Raw genomic sequence first — 20,352 nt, 5'->3', positions numbered from 1 at the left:
GGTAGGTGGGACACAGACTGCCCCTGGGGCTCCCAGAGCCCCTTGTCCAAACTAGCTGGGGAGGGACAGGAACTCCAGTGCCTCTATGGTACATATGCTTCCTAAGTCATTTTGTTCAATATTTTTTGTACAGCTATTGCCCAAAGTAAAATATTCCAACAAAACTAAAAGAGATACAATAAAAAAGGAAGAGAAGCAGGGTCCAAGGTGACTGTGTGGCCTTGGACGTGTACTTCTTTTCTGGGCCACAGGCTCTCCAGACTTCCTGGCAAGGAGGTTAAACTGATGCGCTCTAATCTTGCTCTGGCTTCAGGCCCTGCAATGCTTCCAGTGTAGTGTGTGACCCTCGAGCAACCATCAGAAGGGAGGAGGCCAACGTGCCACTATGAATGCCTGAGTCGGAACTGCTGTGGGAACGAGTGGCAGGAGACCCATTCACATGGGCCTAGGCAAAGAAAGAGGGAAGAAGAATTTTATTCGAACTGAAAAGTCCTGGGATATAAATGACTTCAGGCACAGTTGGATCTAGGTGCTCAAACGACATTTTCTCATTTCCTTAGTATTGGCTTCACTCTCCAGTGGGCTTTGCCAGATCATTGTATCTAAAATCGTTAAAGAGCAAAACAGACCCAGGTGATCTATGGAGACCCAAATCCCCCTTTGTAGGATGTGAGCTCTTGCATCTGAAGCAGCGGTAACATGATCTCTGGGCTTCTGTAAGAAGTTCTCTTTGCAGGCAGGGAAACATATCCGTGTTCTTCATAGAAGTCTAGCTTGTGCCGTCTTGGTCTTGCACGGGCACATACATACACATGTATATGTGTGAACACGTGTGTATATGTGCTTGTTCCGGAATCCCACACCACTGTCGGGAGTACCATCTGGAGAGCCAGCCTCAGGAAGAAGGAGGCCTGGTTTCTCCCCACTTTGGTAGAGTTACACCAGACTTGGGGGTCCCCTAGATGCTTCAGCAGAAGGGGGCCCTGGAGGGGCAAGGTCCTGTCATCATGTGAAGCAGTCCAAGGAAGCAGCAAAGGAATTAATGACCGGGAGAATATGGCTCCTTAGGCAGCAGAACCCTTGAGCTGCTCAGGCGAGGACAGGGTCCACTACTCACTGACCTGCCTCTGTGCCACCCCAGGCCCACCCCAGGGGACAGAAGCTTCTCATCAACATCACCTTAGAGCTCAGCTGTGAGTGCCAGCGGGAGGGGCAGTAGCCATGGTGGCTTCCAGAGGCTACAGTGGGGCAAGGCTGGGGGTGGGGGTGGGGGGGAGTTGGGGAGTGGAAAGGAAAGAGGCGAGAAGCCTGAGCCCTGAGCAAACCACATTCCTGCAAGGTGGTTGGGCACAGGCAGAAAGGAAACCTGAGGGGAGGAATCATAAACATGTAGATCACCGTTTAAGCACTAGGCCAAGGAGATCTAGACTCATGGCTCTAGCCATGTGAAGCCACATAGGACCCCAGCAGTTACCTAGTCCAATTTCTGAGCATCTCTGGTGATGGGGACCTCACCACCTACCCAGGTGGTAGCTGCTCTACAGGGTCCGCCAGGGAGAGGCTTGGAGCTTTCCAAGGACCGATCAGGGTCCCAGGGACCCATGCGACAGGAAGGGCCCAGAGCACAGGGCGGTTAGCTACTTGCTGGGGACAGGGAACCAGTTCAAACAAAAAATCCAATTGTGGTGATTTGTTGTGAAAAGAGTAGCAAGTTGCTGAGGGGAGGGAGCATCTGGCTATCTCAGCTAGACCCTCGGGGAGGTTCTGAGGAGGCAGAGTCTAGGGCTGGGGACAGCTGGGGAGGAGAGCTCTGGGCCGAGAGCACAGCCTATGCAAGGGTCCAAGGCAGGAAAGAGGGGGGCATCTTTCTGGAACAGAAGGAAGGCCAGTAGGGGCTGGGAGAGGCAGAAGGTGAGTTTTGAAAGGTAGACAGCAGACAACACACGCTCTGTGGGCCACGGTGGGGACCCTGGGGGTGGGCTGAGCGACGCCTCTCTGGCTGCTGTGTTGACAGAGGAGGAAATGGGAGCAAGTGGGCAGAGGGAGACCGGAGATAAGGCTGTTGGGACGTGTCTTCTGACACTGGCTGTGCAGTCTCAGGCAAGGCTCTTAACTTTTCTGGGCCTCACTCTTGCCCACATATGTGGCTGTAATGGGGGAGGGGGCAAATTTTGTTTACTCTCAGGAGGAACTCTCTACCAACTAAATGGAACCACAGGCAGGCTTCCCTGAAGCCCTCCGCCGTCAAAAACATTCACACCGAGGCTGGCTCCATTGAGCCTGGTGCGAGGGTACTCGGATACCGCAGGAGCATTAGGCAGAATGACCTCCCTGGTCCCTGACCCTGACTCTCCGTGGGCCACAGTTACAGCCCCACCTCTGAACCTGTCCTACTGGGTGACCTCAGACTGGTTGCTTCCCCTCTCTATACCTCAGTTGCCAAGTGAGGACAGAATTAGCCGCATGATCACTATGGGGCCTCTCACCAGAATGTTCTCCTGTTCATCCACTCTCAGTCTTTACCTCAGCCCCCATTCACAATGGCCGCTGTCTTGGCTGGCTGCTGGAGGCTCCGTGAATTTTGTCTTAGCCTTGGCATAAAGGTCTCTACATGTCCATCCACTTCCGTTCAAGCATCCCTGGTGACCTTTCGGTTGAAAATCTCTCTGCTCATCCTGGACTGGGTTTATTTACTTTGGAATCTCTCTGGATGGCCCTGGAACCGGTGCTAGCTTTTGTGGGCAGCCTCCCATCCTGTCACCATCCTATAAAGGCCACCAACACTCAGCAGAATCCCAGCGGGACCATACAAGGATTTACAACCATCCTCCTCCAAACCTGTGAGTGGTGGGCTTTCCCCCGATGGCACCCCACATGGTGATCTTCAGAATGTTTTGGGGGCAAGAGGCAGAAGTATGGGGCCACTTAGATTAGCTAATATTTTGGATATAGCATATTAAGAGATAAATTTTATTAGAAGCATCAAACCAATGAGCAATGCAGGGTCATGACATGGTGTCCCTTTATTTGTTCATACTTTTATTCAGTAAATATATATTTCTCATTCCAAACTAAGTCCAGGTTTTTTACTGGGGGCTGGAGAGTGAATAGTAAAGTGGGTTGTGATCTCTCCCCTCAGGAGGTCACAGCCTTGTGGGAAAGGCAAACAAGTCATCACTAAATGGCACCAGAACTCTGATCAGAGAACAAAAATGGCAGGATGATGTGGTGGGACCCCCTAATCTCGACTCTGGGAAGGGAAGGGGCCTAGAGTGGGCTTCGCAGAGGGCGTGGTGTCTTACTGAAGCTGGAGAGTCAGTAGGAAATGACTTAGGTAAAATTGCAAAGATGAGGAAAGATGTTCCAGGCAGAGGAGCCAGCATGTACAAAGGACTTTTTTAAAAAATTTAATTTAATTTATTTATTTGACAGAGAGAGATCACAAGTAGGCAGAGAGGCAGGCAGAGAGAGAGGGAAGCAGGCTCCCTGCTGAGCAGAGAGCCCGATGTGGGGCTCCATCCCAGGACCCTGGGATCATGACCTGAGCTGAAGGCAGAGGATTAACCCACTGAGCCACCCAGGTGCCCTATGTACAAAGGACTTTTGTGTAAAGAGCACAGACTTAGGGCTAAGTGTGACTTTTCAAATTTCAGCTCCTCCACTCACTGGCTGTGTACCTCTGGACAAATTGCTCTAGGTTTCTGAACTGACTGCCCATCTATAAAACAGAAGCAAACCACATCTATCTTACAGGAATGTGAAGTTAAAAATAATAGGTGCTTATCAAGGGTGCTTATCTGGGTAATTCTCACTCCTGTCCCTCCTATGACTGTTCAGGTGTCAAGTCAAGATGCTTCAGCTTTGGAAACTTGTTCTCGTATGTGGCCTGATCGCTGGGACCTCAGCATCCCTTCTTGAAAATCTTGGTGATGATCTGAGTAATACCGTGAACAAGCTGAAACCTGCTGTTGAGAAAGGACTCCAGACCGTTGACAATACACTTGATTGTGAGTCAGGACACAAGTGATGGTCAGAGGCACTTAGGAGCGTGCCTCCTAAATGCTATCCCTGCATTACCAGAGGCTACCACCAGGGAATGCTATTTACGGGTGGTTTACCAAGAAAGCGGGCTGTTCAGTTCTTGGTTCATTCCCTTATTTTTCTGAGAACAGGGAATCTCAAATGAATATCCTCTTATATATTATATCACGGCAAGTTTTTCCTAATATATCCATAGGATAAGTTCCTAAAGTGGAGTTTCAAAAGTTCGGAAGGTATGCACAGTTTAAATTGTAGGAGGTGTTGACAAATAATCCTCTACATTAATATTCTCTCCAAAAGTCTTGGAAGAGTGCCTTTTTCTCTACTCCCTTGACAGCATTGGTATGGACAACTTAACAGTTTTGCTAATATCATAGATAAAAGATTATAGCTCATTTCACTTTGCATTTCTCCAATTATGAAAGAATTCACTCATTTTTTAATATTTTATTCACTATTTACACATTTTAGCATAAATATTTTGTTCATATTTATAGCATATTCTTCTGCTAGGCTGTTCAGTTTTCTTACTGACATATATTAATTCATTGGAAATTAAGGAAATTAGCCATAACTCAGCCTAGGTAGCTTTAAAGCCACCTAGCTTTACATTTAATCATGTCTCTTTTTAATTCTTATTTCTTAAAAGAATTTGGCTTTCTTTTCATTTTCAACATTAGCACACTGATAAACATTATAGGAGGAAGTAAATGCTATGTCTACCTTTCAAACGCTGTCAGGGCTTAGGTCTTGTTAGGGCTTAGAGCTTCAAAGATACAGAAGGGACCACTCTCCAATTTCACTGTTGGGAAAACTGAGTTCAGAAACAGAAGTGTCTGGATCAAGGTCACCTAATGAGTTACAGGACCAAAAAGAGTTTTATTGAAATGAACTCCATTTGTTATACCATTATAACTAGGTAGATACCATCCACTGCAGAGCCAAGTTGGAGAACCACAGTTAACATTTCTTCTCTTGTACAGCCTTTGTTTTTCCTTGAGTTAGTAATTGCCTTGTTTTTCACTTGAATTATTTGCTACACACATATCCTTAATTCTTTGCATATGCACTATTCTACATCTGCCATGTCTATCTAATCCCTCTTTTCTCTAGAGCCCTTCCATTAAGACACTTTGTTTTCTTACTCCTGTATGAATTGTTGCTCTCTGGGCTTGCTGCAAAGCTGTCATTCTGGGACTCCCATTTTCCACTTTTATGAGGTGGACCATACTTTTTCCTGGATTCTAGATTCTCTATTTCTTATTCTCTCATTTAGTTTGACCTAGTTTTTCAGATTTGCATGAACATCTCAGTTAGAGCAAGAGACATTCTCCCCTGTCTCAAGTCACAAATAGAAGCTGGTATACAAGCAATTTGAATTGCCTGGTTAATTGATCACTTTGTTTATTAATGATGAATATATATTAGTATGAAGGCGGCATGGAAGTAACAAAGGCTTCCCCAGCCGCATGAATTTAGGCACATTTCTTAACCTTTTGATCCTTTATTTTCTCATCTGAAAATGCAGCTAATAACCGTATCGGCCTCATCTGTGTTATTATGAAGAGTAAATGAAATAACATAGACAGTCTTACTTAGTGTCTGGTACATAGTCACTGCTCCATAAGTGATGCACGACACTAAATGGCATTGTTTTTTTAGCTGTCGTTCAGAAACTGACCGCTGACTTCAAGAAGCTTCAGGAATCCAAGGCTTGGCATCTGGCCCAGGAGAAGGTGCAGGAAGTGAAGAACTTGGTGAATGATGCTCTTTCTAAGATCACACCAGCTAAGGATGAGACTATGGGGTGAGTTGATGCTTCAAGGTGGAGATCTTTGCTCCAAGAAAAAGGAACACGCATCTTTGGGGAGGTGAGTTTAAGGTCAAAGACAGAAAGATTGATGAACCTTGTTGTCCCCTCAGAGTCAAGGTGGTCTGAGGCCAGGTTCATCAAATTTGAGGCAGGGCTGCAGGGCCAGTCTGGGCATCTCATGGGTTCAGGCTTCCGTGTTATGTAATTTCAGGATCAGGGTGAAGATCCTCTCAATCCTTACCTCCACCTCTTTGGTGGTGCCTGAGGTCCCCTTTCCAAGGAGTAAGATGTTCTTCAAATATAGCTGAGGATGAAAGTACCAATCCCCTTCAGGAGAGAGAAGACAAGTTCGTACCACATTGCTGGCTTCATGCGTGGAGTTTGGGAGTCAAGCAGTTCTGGGTTTGAATTCTGATTCTGGCACTTATTCCTCCCTGAATCTCTGTGGACAATTACATCTGTCTGAGCATCCGTATGCCATGCCATAACATGGAGAGGGTCAAACCTCTGAATAGGGCGATTGCGAAGGCCAAAGTGGTGAGGCCCAAATGCTCAGCCTGATGCTGGCATAGAGAAGCATTCGGACCATGGTTGGCCCGAGGAATGCCAAAGAGAAATTGTGGCTTTCACACAGGTTGAACATCATTAACTCCCGCATCCTGAAAATCAAAGTGGAACTGACTCCTGATGGCGAAGGCATTAACATAAGGGTCCCCATCGTCGCTAATGTCACCCTGGCCCTGTGAGTATGCATTAGAATCTGGGATTTGGGAGAGGCTGTGCAGCATGGCCAATGATCTCCACACTGGAATCGGGCTCTTTCCCATGCTACCGTGTGACCTTGGGTCTCAGTCTCCTGATCTGTACATGAAGGGGCCTTTCCCTGCTCTAAAATCTGAAGCTTTGAAATGTTCTAATGAACTCTGGCCGTAACCAAGCCTCTTTGAAAAGAATCCTCCATTAAATATTTCTGAAATCATCACATTTCTCTAATTGTAAAATCTGAAAAACTGAGAAGACATGAGTACTTATAACTCTTTGGCAAAATTTCCGCCAGCATTATTTCGTCTCTCGAGATTCTCTTTAAGTAACAGTGACCATTATAGCTCAACATCTATAGTAGTGTACAGTGTATATACAGTGTGTACAGTGTATAGTGTACAGTGTATATAATGAAGGGCATGGGTGAAGAAGATAATCTAAAAGCATTTTGATTACTTTAAAAGAGAGAGATAGGAAAATGAGTGGAAGGAGAGAAATTGAGGACCCAGGGATTCCATCCTTCATTAGCTATGAGATCTCGGGATGGTTACTTAACCTCTCTATACCAATGTTTCCCCATTTTGAAAATAAAGATAATAACAGTACTTTTACCTCATGGTATTGCTGTAATGATGACATGGATTAATCCAGGAAAAAAATTTTTTTTCTTTCACAGATTTTTTATTTATTTTAGAGAGACAGAGAGAGGGGACGGGGAGGATCAGAAGGAGAGGGAGAGAGAATCTCAAGCAGACTCCCCGCTGAGTGGCGAGCCCCACATGGGGCTCAATCTCATGACCCTGAGATCATGACCTGAGCCAAAATTGAGAGTCAGATGCTTAGCCCACTGAGCCACCCAGGTGTCCCGAAAAAATGCTTTTTAGAAATGCCTACCATATCATTTGCCCTCCGTAAATGTTAACTGTTATTATTATTTTCATTATTAGGGTGGTGTTAAATAAAACTGTTATACGGACCAAATCCATGTAGAAGGGCAAAGAAGCCCTTAATGTCAATGTCCAATAAGAATCCAGATGATGCTGACATTACCCACAGACAAGCTGGAGGGTTAAATATCAACACAGGTGGAGGAACCCTAGGGCACCTTGGAGACCTCTGTTCACTGGGAATCTTATCTCCTGCAGGCCTGTCATTGGTAAGGTCAACCTGAAGGCCTCGCTGGACCTCCTGACTGCTGTCAAAGTTGCAATCGATCCCCAGACCGGCACCCCCCGACTGATCATAGGGAAATGCAGCAGTGACCCCGACAGCATCTCGCTCACCGTGCTGGACAGGTGAGGCCCGTCCATCTCAGAGGAGTGGGGCACTCGGAGGAGTGGAGGACCCCTAGCTTCCGCCCTATCCCCATTCCCCATAAGGTGGCACAACGGGGCAAAAGAACACAGGCTCTGGAGTCAGACCTTGGTTCAGGTATCAGCTATAGACTTACAACTTTGTGAACAGCTTAGCCCCTCCGGGCCTCAGTTTTTCCATCTGTAATCCGAAGGTGACAATAACATCTCCTCCCTGGCTGCTGACCGGACCATCTGGGAAACTAAAGTGTTGAGCCCAGAGCCTGGTGCACGCTCGGCCCTCAGGGATAGTGCCATCCATGCTGACCGTGTCTTCTTGTTTTCGCCATTCCCGAGACAGGAGTGTTGGCCACCGATCCCTTGGCAGCTCTGTCAAACCCACTTCCTGCTTTCGGAGGCTCTGTTGTTCCCCGCAGCACATTGCGGGTTGTTACTGCTTCTTGAAAACTTGACCCCTTTATCATTATGTTATATCCCTCAACAACCATAACAGTAATAGTAAATTGTATTTTCCTTCCTGCCTCTGTGTGGGAGAGGGAGGAGAAGTAAATCTTTACCAGGGGCTCTAATTCAGATTGTTCCCAGAGTCCTCCATTCATTTGGAAAATTCCCGAAATCAGAGATCTTAACAAACCGAATCCTCTCCATTGAAATTACGGATCCCTGTTAATCCATTATCTACTTCTTTTTAAGATTTCATTTATTTATTTGACAGAGAGAGAGATCACAAGTAGGCTGAGGAGCAGGCAGAGAGTGGGGTTGGGGGGGAAGCAGGCTCCCTGCTGAGCAGAAAGCCAGATGCGGGGCTTTATCCCAGGACCCTGAGATCATGAACTGAGTCGAAGGCAGAGGCTTAACTGACTGAGCCACCCAGGCACCCCTCCATATCTACTTATTAAACTGTGTGCATGCAAGGGCAGGTTTGGTGGAGGAAGAGGGTGGTGGGGAGGCAGGGTGACCCTGGCGGCAGCTGTTGGAGAATGGTCTAGAAGTCAAAACCGGGGGCAGGTTGGCTTTGGCAAAAACAAGGCTGGGTTCTCAGCTCTCAGCCCGGAGGGCCATGAGCAGAGGTCACTCCACCGTACCCCCTCAAGGGATCTGATCAAGGGATCTCAACCCCATGTACCAAAGAAAGGCTCTCCTGTCTGATGTTACTGGGGAAGGCTGGGATGTCAATGGAAACCCTGAGCCCTGCTGGATACTGCCTTGTCTGCAGCCCCGGGGACTTCATCCTACCGCTCTGGGTCTCAGTGTCCGCATCTGTGAAATGGTCTTCCACTCTGTGGCCCAAGACTGCTCAGCCCAAGCACTCCCACAGCCAACCAGGCTCAGCCCTCCTACCACTGCCCTCTCGTCCTCGCTCACTCCACTGCAGACACACTGGCCTTTGCTAGCCTCAGACAGGTTCCTGCCCACCTCCAGACCTGTGCACATGCTCTTCTGGCCTTCTAGAACACCTTTCCCCTCACTTCCACGTACTTCTCAAACTTCAGGTTCTAAAAAGGGTTCTTCCTCTTCTCCCTCAAAATCATCTACTCTTGGCCTCCATAGTAATTGTCACAAGCTGTCATTCTACTTTTTTCCAAAGATTTTATTTGTTTATTTATTTATTTGAGAGAGAGAGAGAGAGAGAATGAGTGGGGGTGGGAGGAGCAGAGGGACAGGGAGAAACAGACTCCCCGCTGAGCCGGCAGCCCAGAGGGGGACTCCATCCCAGGACCCCAGGATCATGACCGGAGCCAAAGGCAGACACTTACCCCACTGAGCCACCCAGACCTCCCATCATTCTATATTTACTTCTATGTTTACTTCAGTCCTTCTTTCAGCCAAAAATGTTTGAGCATCTGCTATGTTCCCGATAGGCTCTGAGCTCTGGAGAATTTATTGGTGACAACAGACAAGGACCCAGCTTTCCCGGAGTTTATTGTCCTGAGGGAAAAGCAGACAGACGAGTGTCCAGTCCATCAGTAAAGAGCCCTCAAGGAAAATGTCAGATCACAATGAGCTCTAAGCAGAGCAGTCAGTACATGTAACAGGACTGTCTGACCCAAAGGCCTCCCTTAGGCAAGCAGTCAGGGAGGGCTTCCCTAAGGAGGTGTCGGTCAAGCTGAATGCTGAAGGTGGGCAGTAACCAGCCTTAGCAAGACCTGTTTGGTGTCTAGGTACCAGCTGAGGAGCTATTTGTGCTTTGCTCATCCCCACGTCCTCAGTGTAGTCAACACCTGGCATGCAGGTGGTGATCAGAGTGGGATCTTAAGCCTGTGATGAGACTCTCACAGGTTGAGGTGAGCCTCTGGTCAGAAGTGGGGAACCCCTGAATAGAGGCTCAGGCTATGGTTAGAAAGGCATTGCAGCACTCCTGGGTTTACCTGATTTCCAGGTGCTCAGCCATCTCCCCCTCCCCCACGCCCACCCCCACTGTGTGGCCACTCTGCCCTCGGTTTTATCAGTTGCTACTCTTTTCCAGCCAAAATGCTATGATTGAGAAGGCCGTGAACACCCTGAGCAGCTTCCTGACAAAGACCGTGTCCCACCTGGTAGAGAAGGATGTGAGTCCTCCACACCCTGGGGCCCAGAGCCATGCGTGGGGGGCGGGGGGGTCAGGTGTGCCATTCACAGGAGCTACTGTACTCTCTGGGTGCCTTTTCTTCTTGGGGGCAAACTCCTCATTGGGCTGTCAGCTGGAACCTGTGCCCCTCTACTCAGCCTGGGGAGAGGGAGAAATGACAAGCGGAGGCCCGACATTAGCTGAAATCACTGGATCCCAAGTTTGGGTCATTTGCCATACCTACCTACTCCCAATATGCCTTTTTAGCTAGCGTGGTCCTCCTTTAGACAACGCAATTTTACTCAAGCTTATTTAAATATGTATTTTAAAAAGAAAACTATCTACCATAATTAGAAATGCATATCATTCAGATAATTAATTTAAAATATAACAGACCTATAAAATTGGTATTTTCATCTATGCATCACACAAAACCATTTTTACTGCGTGCCCAAAGTTCCAGAGAGTCTGAATCAGTCCTTCTGGAAGGCAGCTGGGAACCTGGGTTTAGGAAAGAAAAACCCTCCAGGTGGCTCCATCACTCATTGGACTGGAGCCTCAGGACTCAAAATACGGTCCTCTGCCCAGCAGCCCGGGGGGCCCTCATGTGGGAGCTGGTTAGAAACGCAGGCTCTCAGCCCCCAGCCCTGCTGAATCAGAACGTGCACTTTAATGAAATCTTCAGGGAACTGTACAGAGTGAGAAACTCTCTGCTCTATGGTGCCCAGGACCCAATCTGATTTCTTAAAATTCCAGGGTTCCCAAGTTCAAGGTTTCTAAGAGTGTAGGGTTCTGGGATGTTTAACACTCTAGATTCTCAGGGTTCTAGGATTCCAACGTTCTAAGGATTTAGAATTCTAGCATCCTATGGTTCTCCCGTTTGGGACTTTTAGGTTTCTACTGTTCTAGAATCCTAAGGGTCAAAGGTTCTGAGATCTTGGTGGGTGGGGGGCAGTGTGGCCCCAGCTGATAATGATCTGTTCTCCTCCCTCTCTCTCTCTCTCTCCCTCCCTCCCCCTCAGGTGTGCCCACTGATCCATGCCTTACTTTCCACCGTGGATGCGTCTCTTGTTCAGGACGTCATTGGTAAGTTACAGCCTGGGGACCGGGGGTGCTTTCTCTCTGTAGCCTTCCAAGGGCAGGTGTGCACCCTGTGCCCACCCCAGAGCAGGTGTGGTCAGGGACCCCTGTAGAAACAGGAGGACCCAGCGTCTGAGAGAGCTGGGAGAGTGTGGCAGGACATGGGCCAGATCTGGGTTCAAATCCCGACTCTGCTATTTAGCAACCGTGGGGCCTTATTCAAGTGGCTCTACCTCTCTGAGCCTTGGTTTTCTGCTGGGTGAACCCAAGATTAGAAACACTGGAGGGTGATGAGTGGATGAAAAGAAAAAACATAGAGTCTAATATCCAGTAAGCAATACTAGTAAACACCTGCCCTTCCCTTTCGCTCTTTATGAAAAGCTATGGGTTCGCCTCCAGCCATGCGGGAGCTGTCTTTGGCCTTTGAGTTTCTAGGCAAGGCTGGGGTTGCTGGGAACACTAGAGCAACAGAAATGGGGTAAGTGAAGGTGTCAGGGTCCCGGAGGAGGCCCTTCTATGGAAACAGCCACAAACCAGTTATTTGGGCAATCACTCTGTGCTTTGCATACCCCATTCCACTGGATCCAACAAACCTGTGGGGTGGTTACTGTCATTATACCTATTTTGCAGGTGAACAAACTGAGGGTCAGAGTGGTGGACTGACGTGCCTGAGGTCCCATGGCTGTCAGACTGACCCCCTGGAGAGTGGCAGCCTTTGGGGTCTGGTTTCTATTGGAAACTGAGGCCTGCTATTTATTTTATTCCTTCAGATAAGTTACAAAAGGAAAACAACCCACAAAACGATGTCTGAAGAGGGAGATGGGGAGGACTGCTGGTGATGCCCACCTGAAGGTAAGGGGTGGCTCTGTGCCTCATATAGAGGATGAGGCTCCTCTTCTTTTTTTAACAGTAGGCTGAACCCTAATCTTAGTCATAGGCTGATCTGTGACCCTGGCCCCAGCCTGAGCCCTGATCCTGGTCATACCCTGCATCCTGAGCCTTATTCACATATCCAGACTGAGCCTAGATCCTGCTCACAGACTGAGATTTGACCTCAGTGATTTACTGAGCAATGACCTCAAGTCATAGACTGAGCCCTGACCTTGATCTCAGACTGATCCATGATCCTAATCCTACACTAAGCCTTGAACCCTAGCTCCAGTCTTGGCCTATGATCAGTCTTTCCACATCTGCATTATTCCTAAGGTGAGAGGAGAGGACAATAAGGGGAGGAGAGGTTAGGGCTACGTGCCAGAGACAAACCCCAACCACAGATGCCAGCCCCCTCTTCAAGGCCTTCGACTCTGCAGGGGATTGTAGGAAGGAGTTTGTCTGGCAGTGTCTGATCGCTGTGGTCTCGTTCCAGATCGGTGCCCCGTGGCTTGATGGTGTCCCTGGTAGCATCTCCATCTGGGAAGGTGCTGCCACCGCTAGCCTGAGCACAGCCAGAAGGGACCCTCCCAGAGATGATTCCTTGCAGTCAGGACAGCAGCCTCTGTGCTCACCACCCTCCACCCCCTGCAATAAAAGACCATTTCTGCACCCTCCTGTGTGGCCCATTTTATCCCTCCTTTGGGATTAAGGGGGAGAGGGCAACTAGAGGGGTAGAGACCTGGGTGGGAGCTGGAAGGGACCTCTGGGACTATTCAGCTTGTTTTATAAATGGGGACACTGATGCACAGAGAGGGGAGGGCAAGAGACTGACCCAGGGTCACATAGCCAGTTGGTGGCAATGGCAGACTTGTTTCATCCATTCACAAGCTCAGCCAAGCATTTAGTGAGGGCCTACCCTGGGCCAGGCAGGCAGTGAGAATGGGACAGTCTCATTTGGGGTAAGCCCACCCAGGGTCTTTCTCCCTTCCCCTCCAGAGACTTCTAAGAGGCCTTATGGAGGATGGGGCATACTGGGTCTGTGGGCTCAGGAGTACAGGGACAAGTGACACAGGATCAGAGGCCTGAGTCAGATCTCAGCCTGCCCCTCCATGCCCTCCGAAGGGCTAGGATTTCCCCCGCAACGGAGATCAATTCAAGCAGCACCTGAGAACACCCATGGTCTCTCAACGCCATGGCTCACCTGCCTCCTACCTCCAGCCCTGAGAGCCTGTGCACCTACCAGCCAGACTGCACAGGTCCCTGCTTGCTTGGCAAAGCCAACCACCTAGAGGGTGCTCAGCCATCCCATGGAGACCAGCTCCTCTCTCTGGCAAGACCCCTCCACCCACACCCTAGAACTCAGCTCACCCCAGGCTGTGCCTGGCCTTGATCATCACTCTGGGATGCTAATACCACCACCATCATGGACAGCTGACTTTGCTGGCACATGTGACCTCACCAATTCCTAAGAATGCCAGGAGACACTATTCTTGTCCCCATTTAACAGATGAGGAAACTAAGGCTCACAGAGGCAAAGTGACTCATCAAGGTCACACAGTGAGCAAGTGGCAGAGTCAGGATTTGAACACATGACTATGAGAACCGTTGCTCAGAGAGCTTACATGCCCCCGCCCAGGCACTCGGCTGCCTCCCCAGTCCCCAGCAGGTGCTGCTTTCTTCTGCCCAGGACGGATGAGAACCTCCTGAGGCTATTCCGCCTACACGCAGGCCCCAGTCTCCCTTTGCCCTGCAGGGAGGAGCCCGCCACCCCTTCCACAAGGGCCTTCCCTCTGAAGAAGGCTGCCTCACAGGGTCAAGTCACCTCAGAGGACCCTTGAGCCCTTGGGGTGACCTGGAGGGGCCGCAGACCAGCTCTCCTGAGCAATCCTGTGAAGACCTCAGTTCAGGTTGTGCTGAGGGGCTGCTTGGCACAAGGCAAGGGCCGGGGTTTCAGACCCATCTGAGCTCCACAGGGCCCCTGCCACTTACTAGCCCTGAAATCTTGGGCAAGTTACTTAGCCTCTGGGAATCTCGGTTTTCTTACCCGTCAAACGGAATTAGCAGAAAAAACCTCCCTTGCCGAGCTGTTGTGAGGCTGGGAAGTGTGTAACTGGGGCCTGACAGCTAGTGAGTGCAAGATGAGTGTCCCCTCTACATGCTGGAATTGCCGTTATAACTGCCCTGTGTTTGTTGATTGACTGATGAAAGCCCTGATGTGGTTGAAAGAACCATGGTCCTGGGAGATCTTGGGTTTTCACCCATCTTTATGGCCAGACTACCAGCATCCCCAACAGTGACCAATTTTCTCTCCCTCCCCAGGTTTTAGCTGGGCATATGGCCCCCAGCCAGGAACTACATATCCCAGCTTCCCTTGCAGTAGCCATGTGACTAAGATCCGGCCAATGGCATATCAGCAGAAGTGATGCAGCAAATTCCACTTTGTGCTCTAAAAGAAAGGGGCACCTCACTGTCTCAGTCCACAGAGCCTGTGACTCAGAAAGCCTGTGACTCATGATCTCAGGATTGTGAGTTCAATCCCGACCCTGGGCACTGTGCTTCCTTAAAAACAGACAGGGAGCATTCCCTCCCGTCCCCTCCTGACCTTCTCTTAGAAATTAGAAAAAGTGGAAAAACTGCCTGAGATCTGAGATCTAGAGGTGGAAGCCCCGCTTTGAAGACAGCAGAGCTGCTCCAAGAGCCCTTGACCACCCATCTCGGCCCCTGTGGCAGTAAAGCAATGAGCTAGCTTATTTAAACCATTGTGTTTTGGGGTCTCTTTGTCAAGGCTACTTTTATTCTACCCTACCTCATTCTGCTAGTAACATGCTGTGTGACATTAGGCTGCTAACTTCTCTTCTCTGAGCCTATTTCCCTATTTGCACAGTGGCCCTTTCAGCTCCAACAGGACAAGAGTTAATGCTCCCTCCAGACTGGAAGGGGAAAGAAACATTTATGGAGCCCCTACTCCATAGCAGGCCCTGTATTAGACGCCTCCTTCTTAAAGGTGACTTTGCCCCCACAGGACGCTGGCAATGTTTGGAGGTATTTTAATTGTCACAGACTGGGCGAGAGATGTTACTGACATCTCATGGGTAGAGGCCAGGGATGTGGGTAGAGGCCAGAGATGTCACTAGTCAATACACAGGACAGCCTCTCACAATAAAGAAGCATCCAGGCCAAAATGTCAATAGTGTTGAGAAACCTTGCATTAAAACTTTATGTACATTGTCTCGTTGAATTCTGTTCTTTTCTGGGTGATGCAGTGTATGGGGGAAGATATAGCAACTGAGGCTCAGAAGTGTGAAGTGACTTGCCCAGGGCCACACAGCTGGTCCGAGGCAAAGCTAGATTTAATCCAAAGTCATCCTCCTCTGGGACTGGGGCTTCCCTTCCAGCCAGGGAAGAACGGTGAGTTTTCCCTTCTCACTATTTTGTGACAAACCCACCTCTCACAAAAAAATACACAAAGGAGGTCTCAAAATTCAGGGCTTCTTTGGGCAGTAGCCAGCTTGAGCCTGTGCTAAGCCTTGCCCATGCTGTTAAGCCTACTGAGGACATAGTTCCTTCTTCTCTAGCTCAGCCTTAAAATTTTGCTCAGCAGTCAACACCCAGCTAAGTGAGGGCTACTCCTCCTTGTTTCCCAAAAAAGACCCTGTGCTTCCCAACATGTAGGCCGACCCAAGCGACCTTGCCATTACTGTCCAACACGGAGAAAGCATTTAGAAATTGTCAACTCTGGCTAGTCTGGTTTTCACCTTTCTTACTCATCAGTCTGCCCCTTGAGCCTGCAAGCTCCTTGAGGGCAAGTACCTCCCTCTCCTTAGCAGCTCCAGGGCCCAGAGAAGGACCAGATACAGATACAGTACAAGCACTAACAAATGTTGAATGAATGAATGAATGAGTGAATGAATGAATGAACCCCTTCTTTCTCTATACAATAACCAGACACCATCTCTGGGACACCTGAGTGGGTAGGTGTACGGGAAAATTCTAGCAAGCCAGGATTGGGAGTATGGGAGACTTGTCATTGTTTTCTGTTGACCAAGGCCAGATCCCTGGGCCTTGAGGACATAAACGCTATGGACCAAATGTGGGGCTCCTAAGTGAGTGAAGCCAGAACATGGTGGGGGGCGGGGGCCGAGGCCACACAGCCCCACTGGTGACTAACGTGGCCGATGGAGGGGAAAGGTGGCAAGGTGGAGAAGTGAGGCAGCATTCTCCTACTGGCAGCCCGGCACCCTGGAACCAACTCTGGCTCCTGGCCTACTCAGCCCAGACCTCAAAGAGGGATGAGAGCTTCCTGGAGACGGTGACCCACAGGAAGGAGGCTTCAGGAAAGAGAAGGACATTTGGAGGAGGTGAGGGAACAACTATGATCAGGGAATACGTGGGTAGAAAAAGGCAAAACCTAACTGGATCCTGAATAATCCAGAAACTAGAGTGCAGGGGCACCTGGGTGGCTCAGCTGGTTAAATGGCTGACTCTTGATTTTGACCCAGATCATGAACTCACGGGCGTGAGATTGAGCCCCATCATGATCTTGGGGTGATGAGATCAAGTCCCACATGGGGCTCCACGCTGGGCATGGAGCCTGCTTGAGATTCTCCCTCTTCCTCTCCCTTTGCCCCCCCCCACTCTCTCCCTCTCTCTTTCTCTCTCTAAAAAAAAAAGAAAGAAAGAAACTAGAGTGCAAAACTGTGGTGCAGGCTACAATTTTGAAGGCTTAATCCAGTTAAATAAATGCTGGATCTTTCCAATGTTTGCACGATTTCTTGAGGATAACATCTCAGGATCAGAATTATTTACTTTATGCGTTGGAATATCTTATGACCCCAGGAACACATCACAGAATTTACTAAACCGGATCTTTCTATTTATACTATGATGAAAGAGTATATACATTTCACCATATATTTGCCAGCAGATGGACACTTTTATTTTAAATATCTGCTCTTTGAATGGGGGTAGAATAAACATCACACTGGAAAAGCCAAAGGTCCCAAATTAGGATAATCAGTTGATAAATCATTTCAACAGATTATTTTCTGAACTTTTTTTTTAAGTTGGGGAAATACTGTGTTTCACAGCTGAATGAAAATACAGATCTTAGGAGTTGCTTAGCTGGTATGACAATGATGCAAAAAACTGAAACTGGGTAGGGGAACTGACCAGGATGCGACAATTTGACAAATGTCATTTGTTGGGGTGACTCATTTCTGTGTTAATGTTAGTACAATAAGTAAAATGGATTTTCAGAAAGCAGGAAGGTTGTTGAGCACCTAGCTAAGCCAGGCCCTGCACTAGGCTGTTCAGGGGTGACCAAAGAGGGTCCCCCTTCCCAGCCCCTAACCACTACACCACCACCACCCTGCCCTCAGCTTAGCAGCATGGAGGGGGCTCATGCAAAACTCCTTGCCCAGAGCGGGGGCACGGGGAGGGAAGAGGACAGGACTCAGGCACACAGCCTTCCCGGGGGGAAGCTGGGTGCTGTGAGGGGCCCTCAGAGAAGGCCTCCCACAGCAGGTGCTGATTGAGCTGAAATTAGAGAAGGGAGGCAAAGGCATTGCCAGCAGGCAGAAGTGACCACATGAGCAAAGGCCAGGAGGCGAGAATTAACCTGGCATCCCCTGGGAACCCACAGGACCTGGATGCTGCTGGAGCATAAACGTGTGAAGGTCAAATGGAGGGCAGTGTCAATGCTAAGCTGGAGGCAGTTTAGAGGTGATCCTCTCAGCCAGGAGTTACATTTCTTTGCCCTTAACACGCCTTCAAAACCCAAAGACCTCAAAGAGCTTTTGTCTACATGGATTCTACCCATCGATATTTGCCACAAAAGGAACTAATATATATATTTTTAAATACAGATTCATTGAATTCTTTTAAAATAATAAATGGATTGCATTTTAACAAAATGACATATTTTTATGAAAAAAGACTGTATGTTCCAAAAACATCATAACTGGGAAGAATAGCTCTTTTTACATTTTTTAAAATTCTCCATAACGACTGGCTTAATAGAAGACAGCTGGATCCTCACATCTGCTCTGCCTTCAGTTGGTTGTAATATCACATGTCATGGAGTGTCTAGAAAATTCTCTACACTTGTGACATAAATGAGAGCAAAGAGGCAAATAACATCTTCGTATTAATTTAGAATTTTGGGGGACCTTGCAGAACCCCTGAAAGTTTCTTTGGGGCCCCCAGACCACACTTCAAGAACTGCTGGGCTAGGTACGAGGAAGCCATGGAAGGTTTCTGGACAAGGGAGACAGCCTCGGTAATCAGTTTCCAGAAGCTTCCTCTGGCCAGTGATATGTCAGGTGAATTGAAAGGAAGCAAAGGCCATGGCTGGCCCAGGTCCCACCCAGGACAAGAGCTGTTGGGTGGAGAGCTGGGCTGAGGCCAGGGAGAAAGTGTGGCTCCCAGGGAAGGGGTGCCCATGAGAGAAGGTCAGCTAGAGCAGTCCCTCCTGCAGCTTACTCATGCTGAGCCTTTGCTATCCTGGGTCCCCAGACTAGGCTCCGGGGCCAGCGCTGATGGCTCAGGAGCCTGTATTCCACCCTCCTCCACTTGAGAGTGTTGTTGGAAGAGGGAAGACCTCACCTTTGGTTCCAGAAAAAGGAACAAAGTGATTCGCCTTAGCTCATATCCAAGATCAGCTGGCAAGGTCATATTTGTCCCTATTGTTCTGCAAATGCTTGCCCATTCAACTGACCAAGGGGAGCACGTGTGCTGACAATGGCACCTGTGAACCTGCATTTCACAACCCTGATCGAAGCTTCCAGAATGTCTCACTGCACCATCCAGTGATCACACTCCTTGGTATCTACCCAAAGGAATTGAAAATGTATGTCCACACAAAGACCTGCACATGGAGGTTTGAGCAGCTTTACTCGTAACTGCCAAAACTTGGAAGAACCAAGATGTCTTTCAGTAGGATAAATAAGCTGTGGCCCAACCAGACAGTGGAATGTGATGCAACATTAAAAAGATGAGCTAGTGTGTGTAAACCTGGCGATTCACAGACCTGTACCCCTGGGGATAAAAAATATATGTTTATTAAAAAATAATAAATTATATATAAAAAAAAAAAAAGATGAGCTAGCAACTCATGAAAAGACATGGAGGAGCCTTACATCCGTATTACTAAGTTAAAGCAGCCTCATCTATGAGAAGGCTACACACTGGGTGATTTCAACTATGTGACATTCTGGAAAAGGCAAAACTATAGAGACAGTTTTAAAAAAATCAGTATTGTCAGGGTTCAGAAGGAGGGAGGGATGAATTGTCAGAGCACAGAGTATTTTGAGGGCAATGAAACTGTTCTGTATACTGTAATAGTAGATGCATGTATGGCACTTTGGTCCAGATCCATAGGATACACACCACCAGGCGCAAACCCTGATGTAAACTGTGGACGGTGGGTGATAATGATGTGTCAGTGTGGGCTCATCATTATAACAAAGGCCCACTTCGGGGGGCGGGGGGACTGCTGGCAATGCAGGAAGCTGGGTGTGCGGAAGGGGTAGGAAGTATATGAGAACTCTGCACTTTCTGCTCAAATTTGCTGTGAACCTAAAATTACTCAGAAAAATAGTCTATTAAAAAGCAAACAAGAGGCACCTGGGTGGCTCAGTGGGTTAAAGCCTCTGCCTTCAGCTTGGGTCATGATCCCAGGGTCCTAGGATCAAGCCCCACATAGGGCTCTCTGCTCATTGGGGAGCCTGCTTCTTCCTCTCTCTCTGCCTGCCTCTCTGCCTACTTGTGATCTCTGCCTGTCAAATAAATAAATAAATAAAATCTTTTTTAAAAAAAAGCAAACAAGGGCACCTGAGTGGCACAGTCAGTTAGGCGACCGACCCTTGGTTTTGGCTCAGGTCGTGATTTCAGGGTGATAAGACAGAGCCCCATATTGGGCTCCA

At 48.5% G+C, this 20,352-nt stretch overlaps 1 protein-coding gene across 1 annotated transcript; it reads left to right on the top strand.

The window, feature by feature from the left end:
- The first annotated feature begins 2,779 nt into the window (after positions 1–2,779).
- On the top strand, positions 2,780–13,099 carry BPIFA2 (BPI fold containing family A member 2). Its single transcript, XM_032353739.1, has 9 exons — positions 2,780–2,840; positions 3,838–4,007; positions 5,704–5,848; positions 6,489–6,596; positions 7,762–7,911; positions 10,397–10,478; positions 11,500–11,563; positions 12,328–12,409; positions 12,924–13,099. Exons 2-8 carry the CDS (start codon positions 3,851–3,853, stop codon positions 12,366–12,368), a joined length of 747 nt encoding a protein of 248 aa, XP_032209630.1. The 5' UTR covers positions 2,780–2,840; positions 3,838–3,850; the 3' UTR covers positions 12,369–12,409; positions 12,924–13,099.
- Positions 13,100–20,352: the final 7,253 nt, after the last annotated feature.

The sequence above is a fragment of the Mustela erminea genome, chromosome 7, assembly GCF_009829155.1.
Source record: "Mustela erminea isolate mMusErm1 chromosome 7, mMusErm1.Pri, whole genome shotgun sequence".
NCBI lineage: Eukaryota > Metazoa > Chordata > Mammalia > Carnivora > Mustelidae > Mustela > Mustela erminea.
The sequence above is the reverse complement of the archived record's forward strand: the minus strand, read 5'-3'. Positions and strand labels throughout refer to the sequence as shown.